Below are 27,372 nucleotides of genomic sequence, written 5' to 3' on the forward strand. Positions count from 1 at the left end.
TTGTGAATTCTTTAAAAAATATATATTAAATAAGGATAATGTAAACCCACTCTTAGTTTTTGGGAATGTGTGCCATTTGACCATAAAGTAGTTTTTGATTTGAACATTTCTTACTTCGTCAATATATTCAGAATATATCTCAAGCCTCTGTGGCTTTCATTACTTGTTTATATCTAAATGCATCACATAACAACTTTTAAATGTTTTATTATATGGTGTGTTGTGAAAAAGTGGAAGAATTTTTCAAATATAAATTGATAAAGCGTAACCCATAATAATGATAATTTTATGTTGCTCTATTTTGCCAAAGGTAAAATCTGTTTTGGTTGATGTAAAGTAATTTTTTTAGGCTAATACTATATTCTACAGATCAAATACTACATTTACATTAAATCTACAGTATCATTTACACATTTTCTCCATTCAGCCTGATTCTGTGTCACTTTAAAGAAAAAAAAGGGTGGAAATTACCTTGCTCTTAAATCTATCTGTGCCAAAGATTCAGATCTCCTTAATTTTCTCCCCCTCTTCTTTATATCCATTCGAACTGCTGTTTATGTTCATATCAGCCTCTCTTTCCATTGTTCAACTACAGTTGTGATTTCTACCTTTATTCTCCTTAAAGATATAAAGAATAAGGCAACATTCGTCCTGTAAATGGATCAAAATGCATTGAATTTTTAATCAAATATGATGGCAAAGTCCACTATATTCATAATCTGCATTTTACCTTACTGCAGCCAAGTTCAAATGTATTTTTCAATGCTGTCATGCAAAAAAATAAAAATTGAAATTTTATTTGTGAGAACCATCAAAAAGTTGTAACAGTGTCATATTTAGATTTCTTTAAGTTTAAAATTATAAAACTAAATTTTCATCAATGAATGATGATGCCTTTGAAGCTACCTGAAGACACTTATAATTCTGCATGCAGACATAGTACTCCATTGTGCTTTAAGGTATCATATGTAATGTTATTGCCCCAGGCAGCAGATGCATCTTGAAAAGTTTCACTTATTAAATTAGCAAATAAGCAAGCTAAATTTTAAAAAAATCAAGGTTTTAAAACTTTCAGTGTTAACCCTTTTTTCCATATAGAAATGAAAAAGATGTCATTTTTAGACAGTTTGTGGAGCAAGATGGCATTTTTTTCCTTTGAAGAGCAAAAAAGGCTTTAAATATGTCTTCCTAAATGTCATGTTGTGATTTGAATCCCTGTTATTAGTTCTTTATGGTCCTCCCTATACGATATTCCGCCATTCTATGTTATGCATTGTGGAAAAAAATGGCTTCATAACTCGAGGTTGACGAGGGTGTGAAATAAAGAAGAGGAGAAAAGCATGTCATGAAAATCCTAGTTTTTCATTTTAAAAAGCATCCCTTAATTTGAAATACATCACAGTAATATGTGTTTGTGTCTGAAAGTCACTTCCCTCTTGATTTTGGCACTCCACTGTACAAAAGTTTTTTTTTTTTTTTTTTCCATTAATCAACAAATTTGTATCACTTGCTTGTCTCCCGCAGTCAAGGAGTCAAATCACATGGCCACTCTGTAATGCACTGTCACATCACAGTTGATTGTATGGATGCTATGTACAGAGCCCCACAGGTGTACTGTATTTGTTGTAAGGTTATGCTATTTGTCATCTTTACTGTTGTTTCACAGGGGAGAGTCTCTTTAGCAGTTTCTTTCCCTTTGAGAGTATTCCTTTCTTCTTCTTGTTTGCCAGATCTTGGGCATCCCTGGGGTCCAGTGGGACATGGTGTCCCCTCGGAGGACTCAGTGGTCTCATAGTTCCTGGAAGGAGGGGGCGAACGATCGGGGATGGGGCCCGAACCGGTGTGGTGATGTTGTTTGTCGTCTCTGTGTTTTCTGGAGTGACCTGAGGAGATAAGTGATGGGGAGATTTGGAGGCAGGGGGGCAGCGTTTTACAAATGAAGCAACCTTTTTGGTTTTCTATAATTTCTCTTAGAATTTTTGTCAACACAAAAAGATCAGCAGGTTTTAGAATCATGAATTAAAGTTTATCAGCTATAAAATAGTAAGAAAAATAGAGAGTAGATATTCCATTGCAGGAAGAAAAGTGCACTTTGAAATGTGTTTATTATTTCCTTAAGGATGCATAGACGTTCAAAGTTTTGATATACTGATGTGCTTTCTCATAACACTGCTGCTCATTTAGTGAGAATTTTTAAAAGTCAGCTGTGTGTATAAAATATTTTGTTTTGGCACTAGCCTTACTCCTTTAAGTGTCAAACCCTGCGCCGTCATCGTGCTTCAAATGTAGATTTACAAAGCTCACATGTAAATGTACTTGTTAATTTCATGTAATCCTTTTTTTTGTTTTGCTTTGTCTATATCTTATCTCTGCTTTAAAACAAAAAGTTTCAAAGCAGAGATAAGTTTTTGTAAATGAGCAAACTTAAAAAAAATATATATATATTCAGGGTATCTTTATTAAAAGATGAGCTGCAGATACAGATGGGATGACCCCCCCTAGAAAAGATTGGCAACTGCCTTAATTGTTTTCATATTTCTTCATAACATCCAGCATTATTATACAAATGATCCTTTGCATTCCGAAGAGCAGTAGGAGTTTCTCCAATGCCAATGGAAATATCTGTCCAACTTTTTTTGTGACATTTCAATCCTGCAAACTTTTGCTTCATGGAGATGGTCACCTTTTCTATTTATTATGTAAGGGTTTACTCTATATCACACAGCTTTGCCACTTCAGCTTCAGATTTGAAAGATACAGTCTTGTTAAAAATTAAAATATCCCATTGAATATTCAATTTCTTCTTCAAAAAAACAAAACAAAAACATTGCTATATTAATGGCCTATATACAGTATTTAAAATATAGTAATTGATTACAGGTAAAAATAGAATAGTAGAAATACATCTATATTTCCCTTAAGTCGCCCCGTAATATCTTCAAATAAAGATGTCTGCCTTGTTATTGTCAAGTGCTGTTTAATTAAAATATCTCTTCTCATAGGGGAGTGTTGGCCTAGTGGCTTAGAGCAGGGTGCTTGTGCTCTGAGAAGGTTAAAAGTACCCGGTTTGATCCCCACAGCCTCCACTCTGGGTTCCTGAGCAAAACCCTTAACCCCTGAATGCACCCTAAGCGCCACACAGTGGCAGCCCAATCCTTCCCAAGGGGATGGGTCAAAATGCAGAGAATGAATTCCCCATTGTGGGAAAAAAAAAGTGATTTACATTACACGTCCAGTTCTTTATGGATTGGGCAGTCATGTTGCTGACCAGTTCTGCTTTGTTTTTATGCCCACTGTTTTTACAGGTGCTCTTATTTTTCTCACGCACTCCCTGAATACAATGCATTCCTGATCCATGACATTTTAGCCTTTGAGTTTCACGATTGGGAAGGTGTTTGTCTGAAAATTTTTTTAGCTACCCGCTAATCGTGCTCTCTGGTCTGCTGTCCACCTTTATTTGAAACTTATCTGGCCTACATAGTATACCATAAGTACCAGTCTTGGTCTAAATTATCTCTGAAACCCTTTGTTCTGGCCACCGTGCCTTTCTTTGAAGATTATGTTCCTTCGCATCACCAATGGAGAGTTTTTGCAGACTGTCTGGTTGCAGAGGTAAACACTGTCAACAGTAGTTTTAGCATTCAGCCATCTGGTCCCAGAGTAAACTTGCATGCACAGCCTGACTTGGAAATGTTGCCAGTTGTTTTGAATCACCTCCATTTGTATATCCTCCACTGAATAGAATGGATGATTTTGAAATTCTTAAGAAAAATAAAAATAAATACCAAACTGCTGCTACAGTCTTTGTTTCTAAATTTCCTGGGATATATTTCAATGCCATTTTAGCAGATGCATGTACAAGGTTTAACGAAGGAAAACCTCATGAATATGTTGGGTAATTACGTCTGATTTATGTTCTGCTGGTGAGATATGCCCTTTGGGTAAATTATGCTGTTTTAGTTTGGAATAAATGATTTTGGGTTTTTTTTTGGTTTATCTATATTACTTGAATTTTTTGGTATTGCTAAGATATATATTAAGAATCTACACATCCAAAAATGTTAAGAGAATGCTAACGGTGACTTAATAATTTCACATAAACATAATGATTGACATGATGACTTTGGTAATTTTAAAGGCAGCATCTCTTTCAGAGAGGTACCAGAAGACATGATATATATAATGTATTTTTTTGTGTGCTGATCAAAATTGTTTTTACCTTTTAAGTGCTTTAAACTAGAACTGATACTGTTGTAAGATACAAACAGACACAGTATATAATCAAGAGACACAAGAGGAAGCCAGAAAATGTTAAAAACAACATCAGCACGCAACAAAAGCGAAGAAGTCCACCATCAGTCGGCCATAAGGAGACATGAAATACAATTATTTACATTACAACACCCAGGGATTCAACTGCAGATTCCAGGCTTCTTTTCTAATGCAAAAAGCTGTTATTTTCAATTTCAGTTTTTTATGTATCATTAAAAATTTTTGGTTTTCAGAATTTTGTTTGCATTTTCACAGAAGCTTTGGTAGATTAAAAGCAATAACCTTAAAATTAAACCAAGTGAAAAGTAAATTTGATATATCTAAGTCACGGCAGGATGCAGCACTAAATAAAGCTTTTGCTGCACCAACAAGCTGTTTGCATTACAGCTGCAAGTCTGAGATCTCCAGTTGCCAACGTACTGTACATGGGCAGACAGAGCCATTTATGGTGTGAAATGAAAAATCTTCTTCTGTTTGTTTGTTTTGTTTTGCCAAGCGGGTGAGGAAAAACAAAAAAAAGAAATCAGATGCGGCAGCGTTGTCACTATCGAGAAAACCCACATCACTATGACAACTGAAAGCAACAACACCACCAACACACATGAACACACAGCGCAAACATAATTGCTTTTAATATCCAATCTTTTTGGGGGTTTTTTTTGCTTTTATTGTTTCATCATAACAATACAGAATGGATGTCTCAGTGCTGCGGTTCTCTTGAGCTCAGAGCAAACATAGCATATCCACTGTCAACATGGCTGAAAAATAGATTTGATGTGTGGGCAAGAGAAACAAAGCCTCTCTGAGAAAACACACAAGCTGAGCCAAGAAAGTTAGAAAATGTATCAAGTTTGAAAAAGGCATGCTTTTCTTTTTATTTGAACTTCTCTTTAATAAATTATTTGAGTTAAACTGGGTAGCAATGTGTTACTAAAGCACTTTTTCATAGAATTGTACACAACCGCAATCTGACTTTGTTTCTTAGTGCAAAGAGTTACCAATTGTTTGTGAAAGGAATGAGTTGAGTGTTTGTTTTTAGATGTCCTCCTCAACCACTTCTATATGCACAAGCAACCTGCAGGGTTCCCACAGTCTATACCCCCTCTGTCCACAGGCTTTGCTTCGTCCTTTCTCTGAGATTAAGAAAGGTGTGAACACTGGATTATGCCCTCTATCCGAAGGGTGAAGGGAGTGGGAAAGTTGTTAGTCTGTATAGAGTCACCACTGTCACCACATGGACAAACACACACAATGAACAGCACACAGACTGCAGGTGGGGGAAGCAAGAGACGGAAATCAAGAGGAGAGGAGACGAAGGATGGATGAACACAGGGCCTAGCGCTGAGAGCGGCGATGGTGATGTACCCGTTTTCCCTCCGATATGTTAGCAGCAGAGTTGGTACTGGGCTGATTGGCGGGCTCTTCCTGGGGGTAGTGGGACGGGGTGTCGGTCAGATAGACCTCCACGTCATCAGGCACTTCTTCCAAGAAGTTAGAGGGCACCAGGCCGCGATGGCCATTGAGCTCACCCTAGGAGCATGGATGGCAAGAAAGGAAAATAAGTCAGCAGGTAAGTCAAGGTGAATTATCAGATATGAGATATGAGGTGTTTCAATGATAGGAAAACTTTTTTTTTCTTAAACATCTTTTAAACATCTGAAACAATCTTTCAATTAATTGACTGCAACTATGGTTGTAAGGCTGAACTGAGGTACTGCCTAAAAGAAACCACCAAACTATATAATTTTAAGTTTCAATTTCTACTAATATAAGCATTTCACTATAAAGTGCTAAAATCAACTTACAAAAGAAGTGAAAAGCTAACTAACCATTATCTTCCAAAGGGTAGTCGGTGTTTACATGTCATCCCTTTTGGTACCCATAGTAACCAGCTTCTAATGGCTACTCCTAGCAGCGTAAAGTACTGTACCATTCCTCTAAGTCCAATCAGCCCTATCAATTATGCAGGGATTTTGATTTTATGAATAATTAACACTCACATAATAAAACCCATCTTCATCAATGTCCCCAAAAACAGCAATGATGTCACCAGCACAGAATGTCAGCTCAGCCTATCAGGAGACAGACACAAAACAGGAAATGTAAATTGATCAATTTTTTTTGGCCTAACTTTCATTTTAAATATTTCCTTTTTAATAATCAATGTAACATAATTTAGATAAATCCTTGATTAGAAAACATTTTTGATTTACACCATAAACCTTTCTAAAAAGACATAATTGCTAATGTAGATGATGATTATCACTAACAGTCTCACTTCAAAGGATGGCAGTACCTCAACATCAACATTAGGGGAGCTCTCTCTGGGATCGTAGTCGTATAGGGCCACCATTCTTCTTGAGGGCTGATCTCGGCGAAGCCCCCTTCTGTTCTGCTCTAAAGATGATAAAATTAAATGATTTAAAAAGGAACAATCACATCCAGGGACTTGGTTGAAAGTATTTAACTTCTCACCCTATAATAGCACTGGATTGAAAAAACTGATCATAATGCATTATGACACACAAATTAATAATTGTTAGTATGGATGGAATCATTACTTATGGACATATAGATAGGTAACCATTAAAAAAATAAATTAAGCATCAAATAATTAAGAAATAGAATTGAAAATATATATATCAATGTGTCTGTTGTTTGTGTCAAACACTTTCTGAAATGAATTTAAGATTTGATTATTATTTTTAGTGCAAACAGATAAGAAAAACTAAATCCATTTTAATTCTTCAAGCACAAACTTTCCTTAATCTTTTTCCACAGTACCTATTTTGTCCACAGGGGTGCTGAGAGGCAAAAAGCCCTGCTTGATGAGCTGATCCATCGTTTCCTCATCATCCGCCCGTATCTCTGACACCATGTTACAGGGAAGCAGCCCCATCCTGTCTTTTATTGCTCCTCTGTAAAACCCATCTGTGTCCTTATCACCATAAACCTGACAGATATGAGAGAAAGACTCAGATTTTAGGAGCTTTATTATCAGGTATTTGTATTCTCGCAGCACACTTCAAGAAGGATGGAATTTACAAACATGTATGCTCTAATTCACAGTAAAACAAACGGGTGTAGACAGAAAAATATTGGTATTTTTGAGGGGTTTAATTATAGATTAGATTTTCATGTAACTTTTTAATTTTATTGTTTTAAGAAAATATTCATTACCTGTAGGCTTTATATTTATGACTCAGTAAAGCAGTTTTATATAAGTTTTTTTTTTTACTATAAATGCTGATATCATAACAGAAGGTTTCTTTAAAATGCAGCCCAGCAATGAACATCCCACCTTAATTATTTGCCCCTCTTTGAATGGCAGCTCCTCATCCGCAGCATCTGGGTTGGGGGACATAGACAGAGGATCGTAGTCAAAGAGAGCCACAAATACCCGAAAAGGCTCCTCAGGCTCTGACTCGTCATAGTATGTTGGAGAGCGTCGGTCCCGATTCCTGTAACCATCTTAAACACATAAAAAAGGAGGAATCATAAAAAAAAAAAAATCACACTGGTGAACTAATGGATGTGACCAAAACAAACAACAACAAAAATAAAGAAGACTAAAGGTACAAGTAGTGTTTGTGGAAGTTGGCCACAGACGGATCAGACTTCTGAGCATCATGTCACATATAATGTTCGATTAACTACTTTTTCTACAACTTGATGAGATAAGCATCTTTAGAGTATATCAAAGCCATGTCCCAGTAAATAGAAATTGATGAGTAAATTTTGCAATTATGCATTGTGCTATATTATGAAATACACACATGAATAAAAAAAAAATCTCTCTTAACTGCTAATGCTACTGCAAAAAAAAAAAAAATAGAAGAAAACATTTACTGTGTAGAAACATGATTTATGGTATTATCATAAAATGTCAGTAAAGCTCACAGTTTTTTTCTCTTTTCCATTTTGTAGAAGCAAACAAAAGATTTTCGCCTCCTTATCTGTGCAAGATTTCACTTATTGGGAGTGTTCAGTCAGAAAGTCCTTCATCAGAAGCTCTGAAAGTGAAATCTCGCGCAGATCAAATATGCAAGTAGCTTCTGGACTATTTTTGTTTTCCAGGAACTTACCAAGATGTATTTAGGTCTACAGGAAACCGGCTGTATCTCTATTATGTAAAAATTGTGGCCCCCACATATTATCTTTCTGATTTAATTCTAAAGCCTACCTCAAATTTATGCTGGTGGCTGTCTTTATTGCTATGCTTGGGAGGTAGAAACAGCTCTGCAGACATACCAGGGGAAGACCTGGAAGACCGGGCGCATTGCTGCTCCCCCCAGAACACTGACATGTGCATCATTTCATGGGCATTACGCTGCCGTACGTTATGTATAAGTTAGGCTGTCGTTGGACATATGCTGTGGACTCTTTATGAATAGGCTATCTATACACCCAATATTGAAAAAATACATGTCCAGCGTATGCCAGCATTTTTCAGGATATTCTGGGAATTCAGGCATACACTGTATGTACTGAATCTGTAAGGTTTGGCAAGGCCCTCATGTATGTTACTTTCTGGCGTCTCCTAGTTCTGGTTCCCTTTCTATTTTTTCTGGATTTGTGCTTCCATCTACCTCTACTCTTAAAGCTGCAAGAAATCATCTCTGCCTCTTCATCTCTGCATTTGGGTCCTAAACTAGCATCCACTAATCTTGACAATTATTGATAGATTTGCTGCTAAAATTAAAAAAAGGAAAACAAAATTTAATTGAAGGAAAAAAGACAGACATTTAATGAGTTTTTGCTCCCCTTAAATTTGGCCACCTTATAACTAAAACATGTAAGTATCTATTGAATGAGACCAACACTACATAGTGCATACAGTGACACCTGACTTAAATAACAGGTTATCAGGCCTTTGAAACCCTTGATGTCTGTTCAGGATTTAATACAATCATTTTAGTTGGTTGTGCTGGAGACATATCATTACCATGCTAGCTCGTAGGATGGGGAATGTGTGTTCACTAGGAATAATTCTAGAGTTTGGCTCATCTAGATCTTGCATTTTTTATTATTGTATCCATTTATGTTATTATCCTAATGTCCAAAGAAGCTATGGGAACTATTTTTGAATTGAGAAATTTAAAAAATGCCTGGTAAAAGTAGCAAATCACTAGATATTTTGGCAGAGACTCCAACAGCAAGAAGGATCTATTTAACCAGAAATAAAATGAAATTATTTAGATCAAAAGTTATGAGTATGAAGAATTCCAGATCTAAATTCAACTAAGAATATATAGAAGACAAAGACATAAAGGTTTCCGTCCACAGATGCTCTTTGCCATCTGTGGAATTTGCAATATGACTGAATTTAAGCTATTTTCTAAAGAGGAATGGGTTAAAATGCCATAGATATATGTATAGCTGGCAGAGGCAAACCCCAAAACACTTACAGCTGTATTTGTGACTAAAGGTTGTTTCACATTATCAGACCTAAGGGGTACTGAAGACCAATACAATATATACTTCTCAGATTTCAATTTTTAAACCTAAAAAAAAAATAATTCTTTTTACATTTTATTTCCATTTCCAATTACAGTATAAATTGCTCTGAGCCGGTACAAAAACAACAAAGTTTACTTGTAATTTGTCAAAGGAAGGAATAATTAACTGTACTTTTTTTTGTTTTTGCAAGGTAGTCTATTTCCTATTTAGAAGATCATACTGTATAGAGAAGGACATGAAGACGGTTCATGGACACAGCCATAATCCTGAGACAGAGCATCGCATGAGAACTTTTAGTAAATCAGAATTACACAAAATATAATTTCATATTAATATAACCATATTGATACTGACCAATGAAAGGAACCATTAGAGGGCGCCTTTTGGGATGGGAGTCACCATGTTGAATTCGTCTACCACTGTCCCTGTCATGGCGACCTCCACCAGGACTATTGTTCTGCAATACACAGACACAAAGCAGATTTTACAAATATCAGATACTCATGATCTGCTGCTCACATGCAGAGCAGCAGATCATGAGTGCATATTTCAAAGTCTATCTCATCTCTTCATATATATATATATATATATATATATATAGCAAATTAAATAAAGGGAAAACTCAAATAACACATCCAATTCTAAAAGAGTGAAATATTGTAATTGAGTAAAGTAGAAAAATGATAATAGGTGGATCCAACTTTGATGTAATGTCCTTAGAAGAAGCTGAAAATGAGGCTCACTATTGTGTGTGGCCTCCTGTGGTGGATGATCTCGTGAGGGACCTTCTCCCAGGACTAAAGGATCCCCCAACTCCTGGACAGTCTGTGGTACAACAGTGACGGTGGTGGATGGATCAAAATATTATGTCCCAGATGTGCTCAATCAGATTCAGGTCTGGGGAACAGGCGGGCCAGTCCATGGCTTCGATGCCATTATCTTGCAGTAACTGGTAACACAATCCAGCCACATGAAGTCTAGCATTGTCCTGCATTAGGAGGAACCCAGGGCCAACCGCACCAGCATATGGTCTCACAAGAGGTCTAAGGATCTCATCTTGGTACCTAATAGCTACCTTTGCCAAGCACAAGGCGGGCAGTGCGGCCCTCCAAAGAAATGCCAGCCCACACTATTACTGACCCACTGCCATAACAGTCACCCTGAAGAATGTTGCAGGCAGCAGATCGCTCTCCACAGTGTTTGCAGACTCTCTCGTGTTTGTCCCATTTAATCAGTGTCAACCTGCTTTAATCTGTGAAGAGTACAGGGCACCAGTGGCATATTTACCAATCTTGGTATTCTCTGGTAAATGCCGAGCATCCTGCATGGTGTTGGGCTGTGAGCACAACCCCTATCTGGGGATATTGGGCCCTCATACCATCCTCATGGAGCCAGTTTCTAACCATTGGTGCAGACACATGCACCAATGGACAGAGGCATAATCCTGAGACAGAGCATGGCAAAAAAATAAATAAAAGCAGAGCAAAAAAAAAGAAAGTTCTAAATCATGTCACAGACTCTACATCCCACTGATAACACCAAACCAAAAACACTGCATATTTGCACAATATAAATTAATGCTCTGAACTTCCATATCAAATGCATTTTTTTGCATCATGTTTTTTCTCCCACACTGTTTACATTTGATCACTACTGCACTGTATTGAATTAAAATGTTAATTTACTGTCTGAAAAGCTGCACTCTATTAAATTTCGATTTGTATACATTCTGTGTATACAAAATGACAATAAAAGTGCTGTAAGTCTAAGTCATTTATGGCCTGCTTGAGGTCATTTTGCAGGCCTCTGGCAGGGCTCCTCCTGTTTCTCATTGCACAAAGGCAGAGGTAGTGGTCCTGCTGCTGGGTTGATGCTCTCCTATGGTCTCCTCCTCTCCTAGTGTACTGGCCGGTCTCCTGGTAGTGCCTCCAGCCTCTGGACACTATGCTGACAAACAAAGCAAACTCTGCCACAGTTCGCATTTATGTGCCATCCTGGATGAGATGCACATCCCAAACAACTTCTGTGGGTTGTAGAGATGGTCTCATGCTGCCACAAGCGTGAAAGAACTGCCAACATTCAAAAGAGACCAAAACATCAGCCAGAAAGCATAAGTGCTGAGAAGTGGTCTGTGGTCCCCACCGGCAGAGCCATTCCTTTGTGTCTTCCTAATTGGCAATAATTTCCACCTGTTGTATTTACCATTTGTGAATCAGTATGTGAAATTGATTGACAATCAGTGTTGTTTCCTACGTGGACAATTTGATTTCACAGAAGTTTGATTTCATTTAAGTTACATTGTGTTGTTTATATGTTCCCTTTATTTTTGAGCAGTATATACTTACACAAAGAGTCAAGTCAAAAATATAAACACTGTGTAAAAAAAAACATGCAACTGACAGGCAGGCACTGAAACAAAGACACATAGACATTTAAACATACATGAGCAAGTGAAAGATATTACAAGTAAAAATATGATAGGAAGCTGATATTGGTAACAAAGCCCTAAATTTGAATGTGAAACACATATAAGACATGATGCAAAGACATTAGTGAGCATGGTATGTGGTTCACATTGGGCCTGTTCTGAGCTGAACCAGCAAACGTTGACCATGTTTCTCCAGTGATCTTTATTGTTAGTTCAGAGATGATGAGAAAAATCACGAATGCACCTACACAGTTACCTAAAAATAATATTCCACAATTGTGGCAGAACAAGAGATGCCTGATTGATTTATTGGAGTGACATGGGTAGCCTATTACTTAAGTTAGTTTTTCAAGCAGTTAAGTGAAGGGAAAGTTGAAGCACTAACTGATTTCTGTATGATAGCAACAAAAAGCTCAGACTATTACTTTCTCCATCTTTATTAGTTAAACAGAGTGCTTCTTGAACGTATTCCTAAATGACAAACTATACCATCAATGCTCTTACACTGGCTTGATTCATAATCCCATAAGACTCCATCTTTTCATCCGCATAGGTATGAGATTTTGGTAGAATATATAATTCAGATTAATAGGCCTTCTATCCCGCTACAACATCCTCCTGATTTATTTGTGAATTTTAAATATATGATAATATAAAATAAATAACCATATGATCTACGTATTTTGTTAGTTTTCTTTATATTTAATTTATAACTCCTTTATTACTATACAATTTATATATTTCTGATTCCTTATGGTATGAATTCTCTTGGATGCTCCTCAAAATGGGAAAGACAAAGGAACATTTTATTTAAGTAAGGCCAATGTCTGATGGTCTACATATTCTATTTGACTGGAAAAAATATTGATATTTTTGAAGCTTTCTCCCAGATCTTGAAGTGCCAATAGTGCAGTTAAAGTATACTTTAGACATGGCATTACTGGAATTGTTTGTGCTATTTACCTATTGCTTCTTCTTAGAAAGCTTGCTCATCTGATTGCAAAGACAAAAAAAAAAGTTCCAGCAACCTTGGAAAAAATTCCACACAGAGACTCCCAGACTGATTTGAGAAACAAATCATCTGGTACATATATGTTCTGTGAGCTTAATGTTTGTTTTCATATAAACACCTTAAGCACACGCACCAACAACACAAGGTAAAATGCAACCAAGGCAGCAGTCATTTAAAGTATCTGTGCCTCTGCAGTTCACTACATTATAATGAACAAAGATGCTTAACTCTAAGAGTTACAGGAAGTGCAAAGAACTGCACCTTAGGTGTGTTGTGCGAGTTGCGTCGTCGTCCCTCTTCCAGCTGCATCTCAGAGTACAGCTCCTCCTCATCCTCCTCCATGATGTCAGACAGGTCAGAGCCCCGGCTGCTCTCGCTGTGATAATCTTCATTGTGACTATAGTGAGGCTTGTGGTGATTACAAAGACACAAACACACAGACGCAGTTGTTTAAGTCCACAGACATACCTAAGCACGCACAGACGTGGGTGAAGGAGTGTCAACATGCAGCCACCCTGATGTACATGCACACACAACACAGATCCTATCACATTTAAGACATTTTCCACAAAAAAAGAACCAGAACATTTGTGTTCAAAGAAGAGGAAAGAAAAGTTATTACTTAACACTGATCTTACCGGCCTCCCCAGCTCAGAGCCTCTGAGAAACTCATCAACTGATGGTCCTCTCCGACGTCCTCGAGCAAATCCCTCCTCATCTTCCTCTTCCTCATCAGAGGGATGCTGGTGATACGAATGACCCTGCTCTCCATATCTCCCCATCCTTCTGTCTCCCTTAAAGTGCATAAGAACATTTTGGAAAAATTGCCTAAACTGAACTTTTGAAGCCTGTCCATCACCTGGATCACTGAGAATTTTTTACAGATATACGCTTTGGAATATTAACAATCTTTTATCATTGCATCTGGCATTTTTTTCCAGATTGAAGTTTAATTTGATATAGAAAAAATTAGGTAAAAACGTAGCTCTTTCCATACCTTGCCACTTTCTGCTGCAACCCTCTGTGCTGCTTCTCGGGCAATGGCTTTGGCCACGGTATCCGGGATAAGCGTGCCTTGGGGCTGAGGAAGAATCCTCTGTGGGGAGGGGGAGCGCAAATGAACAGGGGGAGGGGCCTCAAGAGTGTGGCCTTGCATGGGCACAGGATGTTGCAAAATAGATCGAGTCTGGTCCCAGCCAGGCTGACCGGGTGGAATAGCTCCTCCATGATGAGCTGTGTGCTCTTTGGCATCCAGGTCTCTGGCACTTACTGGTCTCTGAGGTATAGGGTGGGGCTGAGGGTGGGGAAGCAGAGGCAGTTGGTGCTGGGGCCTGTGACCCTGGTGGAGAGGGTGAGGCTGCAGGTGTACCGGCTGTGGTTGGGGATGTGGAGATCCACCTGGATGGGGAAGTCTGGGATGGGCTTGTGGATGTGGAGGATGAGGTGGAAGTGGTTGCCCATGGGGTGGAGCAGGAAGTTGGGGTGTAGGGTGAGGAAGGTGAGGAGATAGGACGTGAGGTTGAGGATGTGGAAGTGGAGGAGGGCCTCCGTGTGGGTGCATGGGGGGTGGTAGGGGAAGGGGAGGTAGAGGCACAAGCAGGTTGTTTGGAATGACAGCGACTTGGGAGTCCTGGGATTCACCCTGGACTGACAGTGTTCTAACAATGACTTCTCTGGCTTCCAGGCATTGAATCCTTGTCAGATCAATGGTAACATAGTCTGCCATTGGAAACAGCACCTCAGCAATCTGGATTGAAGAAAAAAAACAACAATAATTATTCTCTAAGAAATCCCAGTAATATTCCTTTATGGCTTTATTAATATCTTACAAGAAAGACTAGTCTTTTTCACTAAAATTGATATCATTCATTATGTTGCACCATAAGTTCTTCTTATACCCTATTTAACTATAATAACATTGTTGTAATTGGATGTTTTGTTTCTTTTTTTCATTTTCAGCTGCAAAAAAAGACAAACCAACATCCATGTTCGCAACTGCATTTTGTATAGTAGCCATTGATGCAACAGCTGGAAAAATGATTTAATCTAAACACCAAAACTTAATAAAAATAAAACCTATATTTTAGAGCATTTAAAAGCAGTTTTTAATCTTCTGTATAAACAATTTATCTTTTATTATATGATGTACGGATTGACCGTTTTTGCTTTAGTGCTTTAATTCACTTTAGCTGTCACCAGAGGGGGTTAGAGACCTTTCCAACACATTAACATGTGCCAGAAAGTGAGTCATGGTTTGAACAGCAATCAAAGGCAGGATGCATTGCTGATTACACAAAATATATTTAGGAAACATCAAAGCTAAATAGAGGACATGGTCTAAATTAATATTACCTAGACATGCATACTTACCCTTTGTCCTTTAGTGCAGACTGCATAGCCAACAACATTTGCCCCATTAGATGTGCCAGTCGGAGAGAGGATTGGAGGCTTCCAGCGGACCTGCAGAACCCCTGGAGCCTGCCCACAGAGCACCTGAACATCCTGTGGAGGCTGTGGGGGACCTGAAAGGTAAGAAATCAGGGGTAACCAAATGGTTTACTGATCTGCAACAGTATAAAAACAAGAAGGCAAGATGGGAAGCATTCCTTAAAGGCATAAACAAGTGTACATACAACCATGCAAAAGAATGTATGACCATAAACAAGAAAGTGACAGCAGTGCAGGGATTATTTTACTTGACTATTCGGTTTTAATTAATTTCGTCATTAACCATAAAAAAATTTTTTGCTATGCATACATTCCAAAGCACTTAAATACTGGTATGAATTCTATCGTGTGCTCTTCAACTGCTCTCTAATCGGTAATGTGCTCTGTTTGGGAAACATGGGCAAAATTGCAAAGAAATTTGAATGGATACAGAAAAATGGTTTCATATTTAAGAAAAATCATTCAAACCAATTTGTTTTTCAATGCAAAATTCCTCTAGAACCATAAATGAATCCAACATTATTCACATGCCTTGAGTGAATGTGTGGTAATAACCCTTCTTGCAAAATTACTTCAAATTATTATGACAAATTTTCTGATTGGCTTATGTGTAACAGTTTGGGGGAAACATTGAAAAACCAGCCAAGCACTTATGCTCAATCTCTGACCTGTTCTGCAAAATAGTGTTGGGCCTGGATGGAATACAATACACAAAAAATAGCATAAGTTCAAAATATGGGCCATACTCCTTTATGGCACAGATTAAAAGATCATGTGATGATGTCATTTAAAGTTCACGAATAATCTAATAAACAGTAGTAACCAGGTTGTAAACAAGATGTCAGGAGTATGCTTGCGAAGGCCTTTTTTTTTTTTTTTTTTTTTTTTTTTTTTTTTGCTTTTAAAAAGGCTTGTTCTTAATTATTCCTTATCATACATTGCCTTCAGGTCCACTCACATCCATTAATTGTTCTGTATATTTCTCTGCAATGTGATACAACAACAGAAAGTGACACATAATTATTAAATGGTGGGAAATTAATATGCATACTTCATCTACACCTTCAAAATACATAATTTCACAGCATGATACCAAAGCTTTGTTTTTAAAAAGCTTATAAAAATTATGGATTTCCTTAATTTGATTTCATAATTGTAAACCACTTTATGTTGCTGTATTACAAAAGGTCATGAGAAATTATGTTCCATTTGTAGCTTAGTGCAACAAAATGTTAACAAGTTCAAGTGTCATCAGTATTTTTCAAGGTACTTTAGATATTTTATTACTGCATTAAAACATTCCACAAAAATATTACTGACCTGCTGCTTGTGTGCAAAACTCCACCCCAGCTTCTTTCCTCTCTCTCTGCTCCAAAGGCAGTTGCCATGGCACCTGGTGGGGCTGTGCCACTACTGTGACCTTATACACCGTTAGAGGCTTTAGGTTGTGGAATCTTAATCTATACCTTCCGGGCTTTACTACAGCATGCTCCGCCCCATCTAAGTACACAGTGTGACTGTAGTTGCTGTTGCTAGGCAGCCAGGAGAGCTCGGCAGTGTCCCGCTGGATGTCATCTACCCGCATTCCGCATGGTGCCACCACCACGTTGGCTCCCACCAGAACAGTGCAGCGTAGCTCGTCCGACAAGCCACGGTCAGTGACACTCTGTACAGAGACACGATAAATGCAGCTGTCCAAGTCCAGCTTTTCCAGCAAGCACTTGGTCCGGCCGGTGTATGGTATACTGGCACGAAGTTCCCCATCAACTAACACATTGTAGCCAGAGATGTTCCCCCAGCCCAAAGGCACTGCTGGAGGCTCCCATGCCACAATAACACTCCGTGCCAGCTGCTTGATGAGGGTTATCTTACGGGGGTAAGGCACAACATCTTCAGCTAGGTCCTCAGGATCCAGCCCTCCCCCTGTCCCATTGCTACATGGAACCAGAGAATTGCTTGAGCCCAGCAGGACATCTTGGGAGGTACCTCCATCCACGGTCATCAGGGCCATGGATGTTCGCTCCAGAGGGCCTACGTCTTCCCCTCCTTCCATAATAATTTTTTCTTTATCCTGGACAAATTCTACAAAGTTGGAAGGTACAAGTCCTCTTTGGCCATCCAGCAGCTCCCCTGTGATACAGGAAGGAGACAAATGTTAAAAAGATAACGACCTACTGTTAAACCACAATTATTCATATTTCCTATAGATCAGAATGTACATTTGCTTTTATTTCAGGAAAATAAATCTTGTTTTTGGTAGTAGCTAAGAGACATTATTTGCAACATAATAAAAAAGAAGTGTTCATGTAGAAGAAAAAGACATAATTATAAGGCATATTTACTCGCATTACCACAATCTAACCCTTTCTCTTTAAATGCTGATCACCCATTTTAATTATTCCTCTGTTTTTTAATTGGATAAAGCATTAATGCATGTTGAGTATAACAAGGCAAAATCTTCATGTTAAAATTATTAAGGTCGATGATCAAAATTAAAGCTATTTAGATGACTGAAAGGCAGAGAAGAGCAGATAAATGTCTATTAATCTTCAAAGATGTTCTCAATCCCCAATCAAGATTCTTAATTGGCGTTTTAATTCAGGAAATACAAAAATATATCGGCTTTTTTACATCAGTTTTAGCTTAACCTTTTAATGTTTTTTAAGAGGAGCCAAGAGTACATAGAAGAGTTATTCCTTAAGGAAAATATGGGCATCTTTTTTTTTTTTTTTTACCACTATGAGTTTAAATCAGTAAAGGGAATCTTATCCTTCAATCCTTTTTTCCTCACGAGCGCCTGGGAATCTTTAAGACTATTTGCATCTATCTGCTCATGGATGCATAAACAGAGTGTGATGCATGTGACAGAGTGTGCTTTGCTTGTATGTTCCGATGATTAAGCCCAGCCCCAATGGATTAGTCATCATACTAAAAGGGGCAAGAGTCCCATGCCGTCAACAACTTGGTCTGAGGCCTAAGTCTCCCTCCTGTGTTTTAAACACAGAGCTCCTCCACAATGCCGCACGATCTGACCGCCCAAGGCTAATGAATCACTGCAGATGAGTCCCAGAGCGACTACGACAAGTGTACGACTGCTGCACGATTGGAGGCAAGGGAGATTAGGACTGCGTCTGATGGAGATGCTTTCATAATTCTAAAGAGATTAGGAAAAGAGTCACTCCAATCAGCAGTTGTGAGAAAGTATGCAGAAAGTTGTTTGAGGTGACATCCGGCGCTGACAAAGCAGAGGTCACAGAATCAACACAGCTGGGGGCCAAATGATGGACGTTTATAATATGTGGGTGACAAGTCATGCAAACTGCCATGTAGCAGCAAGAGACATCTTTGTACCAGTGTTTACAGAAACAACTTAATCAGCACTGCAGCTCATTTATATTAAGGTCGGACAGTGCTGGATTGTCCTCCCAATGCTATGTACAACAAAGTCATTAACAGTAATTAAAAGGAAGGGAATGTACAAGATAAATCCAAATGTAAAAATATGATTTATTTACAGGCATACAGAGGTCTGTGTAGTAGTATTGATCTCTTTGCCATTATAGTGCTTCCAAAAAAGCAGTGTCTTTGCTTAATTTTTTTCTATTTTTTCTGGATTTCTTAAGGTTTTTGAATAATTTTCCTTGTGTTTTGTTTTATTTATTCCATCTACACTCTTTCAATATTTAGAAAATGAGACACACTGAATGACACATCGGCTAGTCAGACATGCCAACAATAAAGTAGGAAAGGTTTTATCTGGAAGCCTCCCACATAAAAAATGAAATTTCATAAACAGTTAAACTCTGACACTGCTGTTAACTAATTATGCAAAAAAAAAAAAAAAATAGTTATCTAGGGGAATATTCTAAAACCTTATTTATGTCCAGTTTAATTACCTATGCAAAGGAGGTTTTTAGGAGAGTTCGTGTGTGGGTGTGTGTGTGTGTTTCTCTGTCCGTCTGAGAACAGGATAACTTAAAAATGTATTAATAGGTTTTAATGAAATTTTTACCAAAGGTGCGCCTCAGTCCAAAGAACAATACATTACATTTTGGTAATGATCCAGATCACCATCTTGATCCAGGATTTTTGTTTTTGAAAGATTTTTTGAATACAGGTAAAAATTTAAGGTGGAAGTCACAATATGTTGGGGGAAATTAGCTACTTGCCCGGGATCTGCTCTTTCCAGCCAAAGCACATACAAAGAAGACAGAAGACAACATAGTCCATGATCTAGAGGAGCCATCGCATAGGCTTGATCTGAATCCCATAGACATTTGTGAACATAGTAGAAGAGTTGTGTGTGAGCAATGTCATCAGCAAGTGTGGCTCAAACTGGTTCTGTATGACGGAATGGACTCTGAGAAGCTTGTAAATGGATTCCCTAAAACATTTGACCAAAGTAATACAGCTTAACAAGCAGTTGCATAAATGAATAAACACATTTATATAAACTTCGGAAATTTAAATGTTGGACATAATAGTTTTGGTAATAAACTATTATTGTAATAATGATAATAATAATAATACTATTACTATTATTATTATTGTCATTATTATAAAAAATATGTCTTTTTAGATTATTTATGTAAATATTTATTTTAATGTTACATTTGCATCAAACATCAAAGACAGCTGATCAGTATATTTTTTTCCCCTGACCTTCATAAAAGCCATCATCATCCATGTCTCCATACACATATAGATATTTTCCAGCCACAAGAGGGAGCTCTGCCTCAGGATGTTCATTCGGTCCATCATAAGGGTTATAACTTGTAAGAGAAAAGATGAAAGTGTTAAAATCAATGTATGAAGTTACAGGGCTGCACACATGAGAACCAACACGAGAATTTTGATGTTTGTCTCGTTCACCTGTAGCGGGCAGTGCAAAGGCGGACCTGGCCTGTGTAGCGAGGTTTTGACCTTGGTGACGAACTTGTCTCATCCTCCATCTATTGATCAATTAAAATTACAAGTCATTACACACAGGAAGAAACTAAGATGCAAGTAGACTTATTTCCAAAACTCAAAGGGATGATTAGGAGGCTTATTTTGCAATGTGGTGTCACTTACTCTCACCTCAGATGGAGGATTCTTTTGGGGGCTGTTGGAGCGGTCCGTTGTTACGGTGCTGGATTTGATAGACAGCAGTTTGAATGTTTCCCTGTCTTCAGTCTGCAGAGGGCAGGGCTAAAACTGAGGGATCAGAAGCTGAGCTTTTGGTGAACTCTCATCACCTAGGAGACATTGATTTAAAAAGCAAATGAAGAGACACTGTCATTCCTCATGCACCCCATTAGCTGTTCATTGCACACCTATTGATTCCCTCGTTAAGCAATCATACAGTTAACACATTTCATGCCAAAAGGCTTTTCAGCCTTTGTCAGTAATTCCCATTTGCAGCCCATATGTGTTTTTAAATATCACTTAGGGAAATACAGCTTTGTTTACACAGAGACAAAGAGAGCGCGGAGCTTTATTCTTGAGGGAAATCATATTCAAAGAACAATAATTCACTGCTATACACTGGCTGTTTTGTATTTTTTAAAAAGCCCCACAGATGGGTAAGTCAGGGCAACCTTTTCAGAATCCGTGATTAAATGTATAAATAAGTATATTAAGGTAACTATGTACTGTAGGATAATTTAGCTTTGTGTTTCAAAAGTGCAAAAGTAGTTAAGCAACCTAATTTCAGACTGTTTTGAAATAATATAAAATGTTCTTAATCAATGGTTTCTTATAATCATGGATAATTTTTTGATTTCTGTCACTGAACTGTTTGAGTTTTCACTCCTATACAGTGAAATCAACACAGAACACACACACACAGAAAAAGTACTAAAACTACATTCACTTTCTCAAACCTTCTTTTTTGCAGCTGGGACTAAGAATCTGTGAGCTTATGTGGCTCATGTAAGGTGAAATTATTATTTCTGAATACTAATAACCTATGTTAAAACATGCTCAAAATAATTCAAACATAAAATACCTGTACGCCGGCGGGAGTGCCCTTTCTCAATTCACCAGAACGCGAATACGGACTCGTGTCCTCGCCAAGTATGTTCTTGAGAAGAACACAGAAAAGTACGGACTTGGTGAGAACGGGAGCATGCAGCATGAATATGAGTCAATTGGAACAGAACCGTACTCGTGACATCTAGAGCTGTATTTCACCTCCTATTATTAAAAGTCTCTAGATAATAATAAATTATTACTTTTTTCATTTAGCTGGGGAACAATAATTAACACAGTCGGATAAACACAAATCAAATGAACATTTTGCCAAATAAAACAAGAAAAATCGTCATCAGAGCCAGCGATCCTTCACACACACGGCAATGCCGAGAGAGGGCTGCTGCAGACGGGCTGCGGTTAGCCCTGGCTGCCATTAGCCTTGGAGGTCTGCTGGTTGCTGCCATTCTCTCAACTTCGGACATTTTTTTTATTACGTATTAAATCGATAAATGGACCCTATAGTGACACTTTAAAGTATTATATTCTCCCCTCAAATGATCTGAAAATGTACTTTTATTGAACAACAGCAACGAAAAAAAAGAACTTTTAACTTTTAATCGAGCGCTCCATTGAAAGCTGCTGCTGTAGCATTGCATTCCGGGACAGCTGTCAATCTCAAGAATGGAGAAGTCTGCTCTGATTCATACTCTGTAAAGAAGGAGGGGCGAGAACAACATCCAGGGACTTTGTCTGTTCTCGGTCTGCTGTTCTTGTGAATTGGAACAGTACTAGGGCTGAGGTTGATGACGTTTCACAAGCACACAAACACATGAGAACGCACAAGTACACATATTGAGAAACGGCCTTTATCTTCCAAAACAACAATGGTGCGTCTGCAAGATATCACGGTCACGGAGATGGATCTAGAGTTGTCGAAGAGGAACAGGTCCTGTTAATGGAGTTGTCAAAAAGACAAAGGAGGACGCGTAGGTTGTCTATGGTAGTTTTTCCTTGGTTTTTAAAAATGGCGCGCCGAATCGAGAAGGTCGACCACAAAGACAGCCGGAAAGGCATACCAAGGACCAATCAAAGCTGCTTTTGGTCGCCTTTCTGCTTAAGGTCTGCGAACATCCGATGTGTAGTCAGGATTTTTTTGAGGTGTGCCAGGACAGTTGTAGAACCTCTGCATGGGGGGCGTGGTCTGACAGATTTGATGGTTGCAGAGGCGTCAGAAGCATAAATTGGCCTTAACAGCGCATAAAAACTGGATAAAGAGGAGGCTCTTTTGTAATCATATTATTGGTACTGTTACAGTATATTACAGTAGATAAACAAATATAAAATTGAATTACTTCTTATAAAATGGATCAAAAGTTCTGTGTTAAGTATAAAAGTTGTTATTTCAGTGACATGTTTCTATGCAATTAAAATCCTGTGTGGGTGAACACTCAATTTGATTGGCTGCAGGGTGTCCATTAAAAAGTGTTATTAGACACCTGTAAAAAGGTTCAAATTGCCTGATTGTTTCTCATATTGTGCTGGTTCACTATGAAATTAGATGTTTTGAATGACAGGTTCTGTTGCCAGAGCTGGTTAACTTTGTAATGTGTCACAAGGACAGATCATATAGTCCACTCAAGATTTAAGGATTTTCACAGTTTAAACAAAAATTTACATATAGAAAATGTAATATTTATTTCTACCGCAAGTGATCATGGAAGCAGGATTTATCCCTTCAAGGTGTCTTTTTATCAGAAATGAACAGACTTTACCAAAGTAGCCATCCTCCAATTGATTTACATTTATTTCTAATCATAGACACCTTATTGGGCATTATCCAACACTTGCTTCATTCCAGTATGTTTAGAAAACTTTGATCATTGAAAAGAAACATAATGATTCATCACATTTAATCATACGGTCACTGGTCCTCTAGAGAAGCCCTGTTTTATCTATACCTGGTGACTGAGCATTGAGTCATGAATATCGGGTAATGAGAACCATTTTTATACGTCATGAAGAACCTAAAACCAGTAAACATGAAATTATGTACAATGTTTTTCTTTTGTCCTTTATTTCAAATCAGAGTGCTTTTTTAACTTTTGCTGTTTATTGGGGTATTTCCCAACATTTAAAGGGATATTTGGTTTTCATACCAAGCAGATGAAATACTGCATGCTGGTTCACGATGTTAAAGAGACTGGCTCTAGAAATATGTAGACCATGATTTACTCCCTCACTGCAGAGTTTTAATTTCTCTCACCAAACTCTAATTCTCAGCCCAGTAAAATCATATTAAAGTGCTTTTGATGACTAATAACATGACCTCACTTGAACTGCGTTCATAAAAGTCTGAGACCCATTATCACAGCAGGATTTAGGGTAAAAAGAGAAAATTATTTTCTGTAAATGAGGGAGTGACATCTATTAAAGGAGTTTAATGAGATACACAGTAAATCAGCTGATGGATCAGTGGAAAACAGCCAGCTGAGGTACGACAATATGACGATATGTTACTGTGCTTTCAAATACTATATTAAAAAAATAATAATTATTATTATTATTATTATTATAGATTTATGTAATTTTTGAATTCATAGTTTTCTTCTCCCTTTTTATTTTTTCAGGATATTTTTCCATCATTTTTGGTATTATTTATTCCTTGGTCTAGTTTTAGTTATAGTTATTAGTTTTATATGCCTTTAGCTTCATTTAAGTTATTTTCTAGTTACAGTTAGATCCTGTTTTTTTCCCTGGTTAGTCTTTGTGCCCCTATTGTCCCTTTTCTTTCCCCTTAGCTCCTTTCTAGTTCCTTCTGTCCACACCTGCTCCCAATCAGCTGATTAGCCCATTCGTTTTTCTGTCTCCCATATATACACCACCTGTGCAGTTCCTCATGGCTGGATTCTCTTCATTCTTATGTTCGTTTCTCCTGAGCATCTCATAGTTTTAATTCCTGAGTTCTTTTCTGATAATTTGTGGAAAAATGTTTTTGTACCATCTACCTAAACTAAATTAAATTAGCAAGAAACCAACACACCCTTTCCTCTCTTCATTTGGGTCCCCTACAAAACTCCTTGCCAATCGTTACACCTATGCTTTTACCAAAGATGTTATTTGATTATTTGTTTAATTGAATGATAAAAAAAAAAAATCAAATTTTTTTGGGCTTTACAAAAAAGTTTTAGAATAGAATAAAATGTTTACTTATCTTGCTTTGGTCATGTTTCTGTTACAGGAGTCGAATTAAACTTCTTGTAAATACATTAAAAGCTCAAAGGATTTTTTTAAATTAGGTTTTGTTCTCAGATTCACATTGAGTGTTTTCATCTTGGCTTTACAGCTGCAGTGAAACTGGAACAATTTCCACTTTTTTTTTTCTTTTTTTTTTACGGCTAAGAATAACATAGAGCCTTTATTTTTATTGTCAACTGTCATTCTAGAGCACTGAAAGCCCCCTGTCTCTGCTGTCAGCAGTTTATTGTGTTTGGTTGATAACTAAGAATGCTTTTGTTAAACTTTGCTTTCAGCATGGTAACCATGGCAGTGTTGGTCAGTGAAATATTTTTTGCCTGATTACAGCAACAAGATACATTTGCATGAATTAGTCCATGGATATTCATGAGACCCACAGGATGAAGCTGGAAAGATTCTGCTGATTTCCTAAATTTATTGTAGCACCATCAGCAGAATTTTTTTTTAAGCTCCTTAAAATAAAATCCACCATTGTGCATAATAAGAGTTTATGGGAAAAGAAAAATGGAGGCAGTGAATTTTAACATCAAAGTTATCTTTAAAGGAAGGTAAAAAAAAATAAAAGTTAATTCAATTCACACTTGATTAGTTTTAATGGAATTTTGTGACTACTGGTTTCCTTAGTGTTTCTATGTTGCTCCACAATCAAGTACAAAAAAGGAAGTGAAAATTTTATAAAACATAATTAAATATCTACCTCTAGTCACAGTGCTGCTTCCTCATGTTGTTGGTCAGTTTGATCGCAGGCCTGCAGAGAACACACAGAAACACATAGTGACAGCTGACACTGTGATCACAGTCTGTAAGGTGGACTAGACATCACACAGCTGACATAATGTCTACACAGTATTGTGGATGAGCCTGGAAGAGGCTCACTGGTTCAGCAGAGCTTTGGTAGTTGATTAACTGGGACAGCTCCAGTGAAAGGTAACTGATCTATTCTTAGGTATGTTAGCATCAGGTAATTATTATAAAAGGTGCTTTAAGTCTTTTAATGTTAACGAAAGCACTCAGTGGGATTAAACAAATCACTTGGAATAATTTAGAACCTAACCTTTATCTGCCTTTAGCAAATGTGAAAGTTCAACTTAACTTGAGGACAAGAAAAATCTATAATTGACCTTTTATTGGCATCCTGGTAAAGAGAAGACATTCTGCTAGTTAAGGCAGGAATTAACCAGCTACTTAATGTTGCATATTAATTCCCTATTAATATGTGTCCAATGAAGTAAATGATGAAATCATCACATATCTTAACTTGTTTGAACATACGGGCAGAAAGATAGATGAATAGATTTAGTTGACTTAAAAATGTTATGACAGGGTAAGTGGTCACACACTTGATTAGCAACTTAAGATTTCAATAATTCTAGATATGAAGTTAATATTAGATATAGGTCTATACTAAGGGTGAAGCAATTATTCGGATTAATCATGATTAATCGATTATTGAAATAATCGTTAACTAATTTAGTAATTGATTAATCGTTAACTGGACTATAGAGACTCTAAAACATGACAGAGCTACCCACTTAGAGCAGTAATTACATCAAAATTGTATAAATTAATATAAAGATTTTGCATTTGAGATTTAAAAAAAAAATTTATTTGTCAATATGCTCTAACCAGAACTCCTTCAGTGGAAAAGTTTTAGTATCATATGTTTTCATTTTATTAAAAAAATCTTCTTCAAGGAACCTTTGGCTATACACTTATTAATCGATTCATCAAAAAAATAATCAACAGATTGATTGATTTACAAAATTATTGTTTTGTTGCAGCCCTAGTCTTTACACTTTGAGTCATCTTGATCAAGAAAGAAAAAGTAATTAGATTTAATGCTTAAATGAAGCATTAGATCTAATATTAAATATTAAAAGCTAAAGTTTTAAGGCGGTTTTAAATTGTGGTCATAATCTAAGGAAAAATAAACTTTAACTTTATAGTTTTGTCGGAATTTCGGTTTAATATACAAGTTAAAGGTTTACCTAAAACAATATGTTTGAAAATGTGAAAGTTAAAATTATTGTAAAACTTTAATACTGTGTTCGGTATCAGTGAGTAAATACTTTTGGAAATTAAAGCCCCCTAAAATTAAGTCACATGCATCAGTCATGTTTAACAAATAAAACTAGGCAGCATATTATATTGAAAAATCATTTAAGAATAATGATTTATTTATTTCATTTAATAATAATCCATTGACCTCCAAACTACATAACTTAAAATTCTACAGACCAAATACTATCCAGAGGGTGTGTATATTTCATGCTAATCACAAAATCTAACTCACCGATACTAAACTTGTATTTGTGATCAATCTAGAAGTTGGACAGACCTTTGAGATCCTTTTATTTTCTGGTGCAATCGACCGTATGGCAGTAAATCAGCAAAAACTGGGCTACTAACACATCAGTAACTGAACAAGAGACCTTGGCATTAAGTCCCTGCATAAAATCTATATTAGAAAAAGAAAAGTTTTCAGTGATTAATTCTCTGCTTTGTTCCTATCCAGGGCCATACCTTTTGTAGCTGATTGACC

At 37.2% G+C, this 27,372-nt stretch overlaps 1 protein-coding gene across 4 annotated transcripts; it reads right to left on the minus strand.

Annotated features, from left to right (window-relative positions):
* Window positions 1-166: 166 nt before the first annotated feature.
* On the minus strand, window positions 167-27,372 carry si:ch73-287m6.1 (RIMS-binding protein 2). 4 transcript variants are annotated; one of them, XM_038299347.1, is made up of 18 exons: window positions 27,354-27,372; window positions 25,528-25,578; window positions 20,700-20,857; window positions 20,493-20,572; window positions 20,283-20,392; window positions 16,941-17,750; window positions 16,289-16,312; window positions 15,543-15,694; window positions 14,170-14,919; window positions 13,811-13,966; window positions 13,434-13,580; window positions 10,087-10,189; window positions 7,574-7,743; window positions 7,057-7,225; window positions 6,569-6,669; window positions 6,273-6,344; window positions 5,638-5,802; window positions 167-1,883 (listed from the first exon to the last, which is right to left on the minus strand). In XM_038299347.1, exons 4-18 carry the CDS (start codon window positions 20,570-20,572, stop codon window positions 1,650-1,652), a joined length of 3,243 nt encoding a protein of 1,080 aa, XP_038155275.1. In that variant the 5' UTR covers window positions 20,700-20,857; window positions 25,528-25,578; window positions 27,354-27,372; the 3' UTR covers window positions 167-1,649. The 4 variants fall into 4 exon arrangements, with proteins under 4 accessions (XP_038155275.1, XP_038155276.1, XP_038155277.1 ...); XM_038299348.1 differs by having other exon boundaries at window positions 20,694-20,857; XM_038299349.1 differs by lacking the exon at window positions 16,289-16,312.

Source organism: Cyprinodon tularosa, unplaced genomic scaffold, assembly GCF_016077235.1.
Source record: "Cyprinodon tularosa strain WSP-4 unplaced genomic scaffold, ASM1607723v1 ctg425, whole genome shotgun sequence".
Lineage (NCBI taxonomy): Eukaryota > Metazoa > Chordata > Actinopteri > Cyprinodontiformes > Cyprinodontidae > Cyprinodon > Cyprinodon tularosa.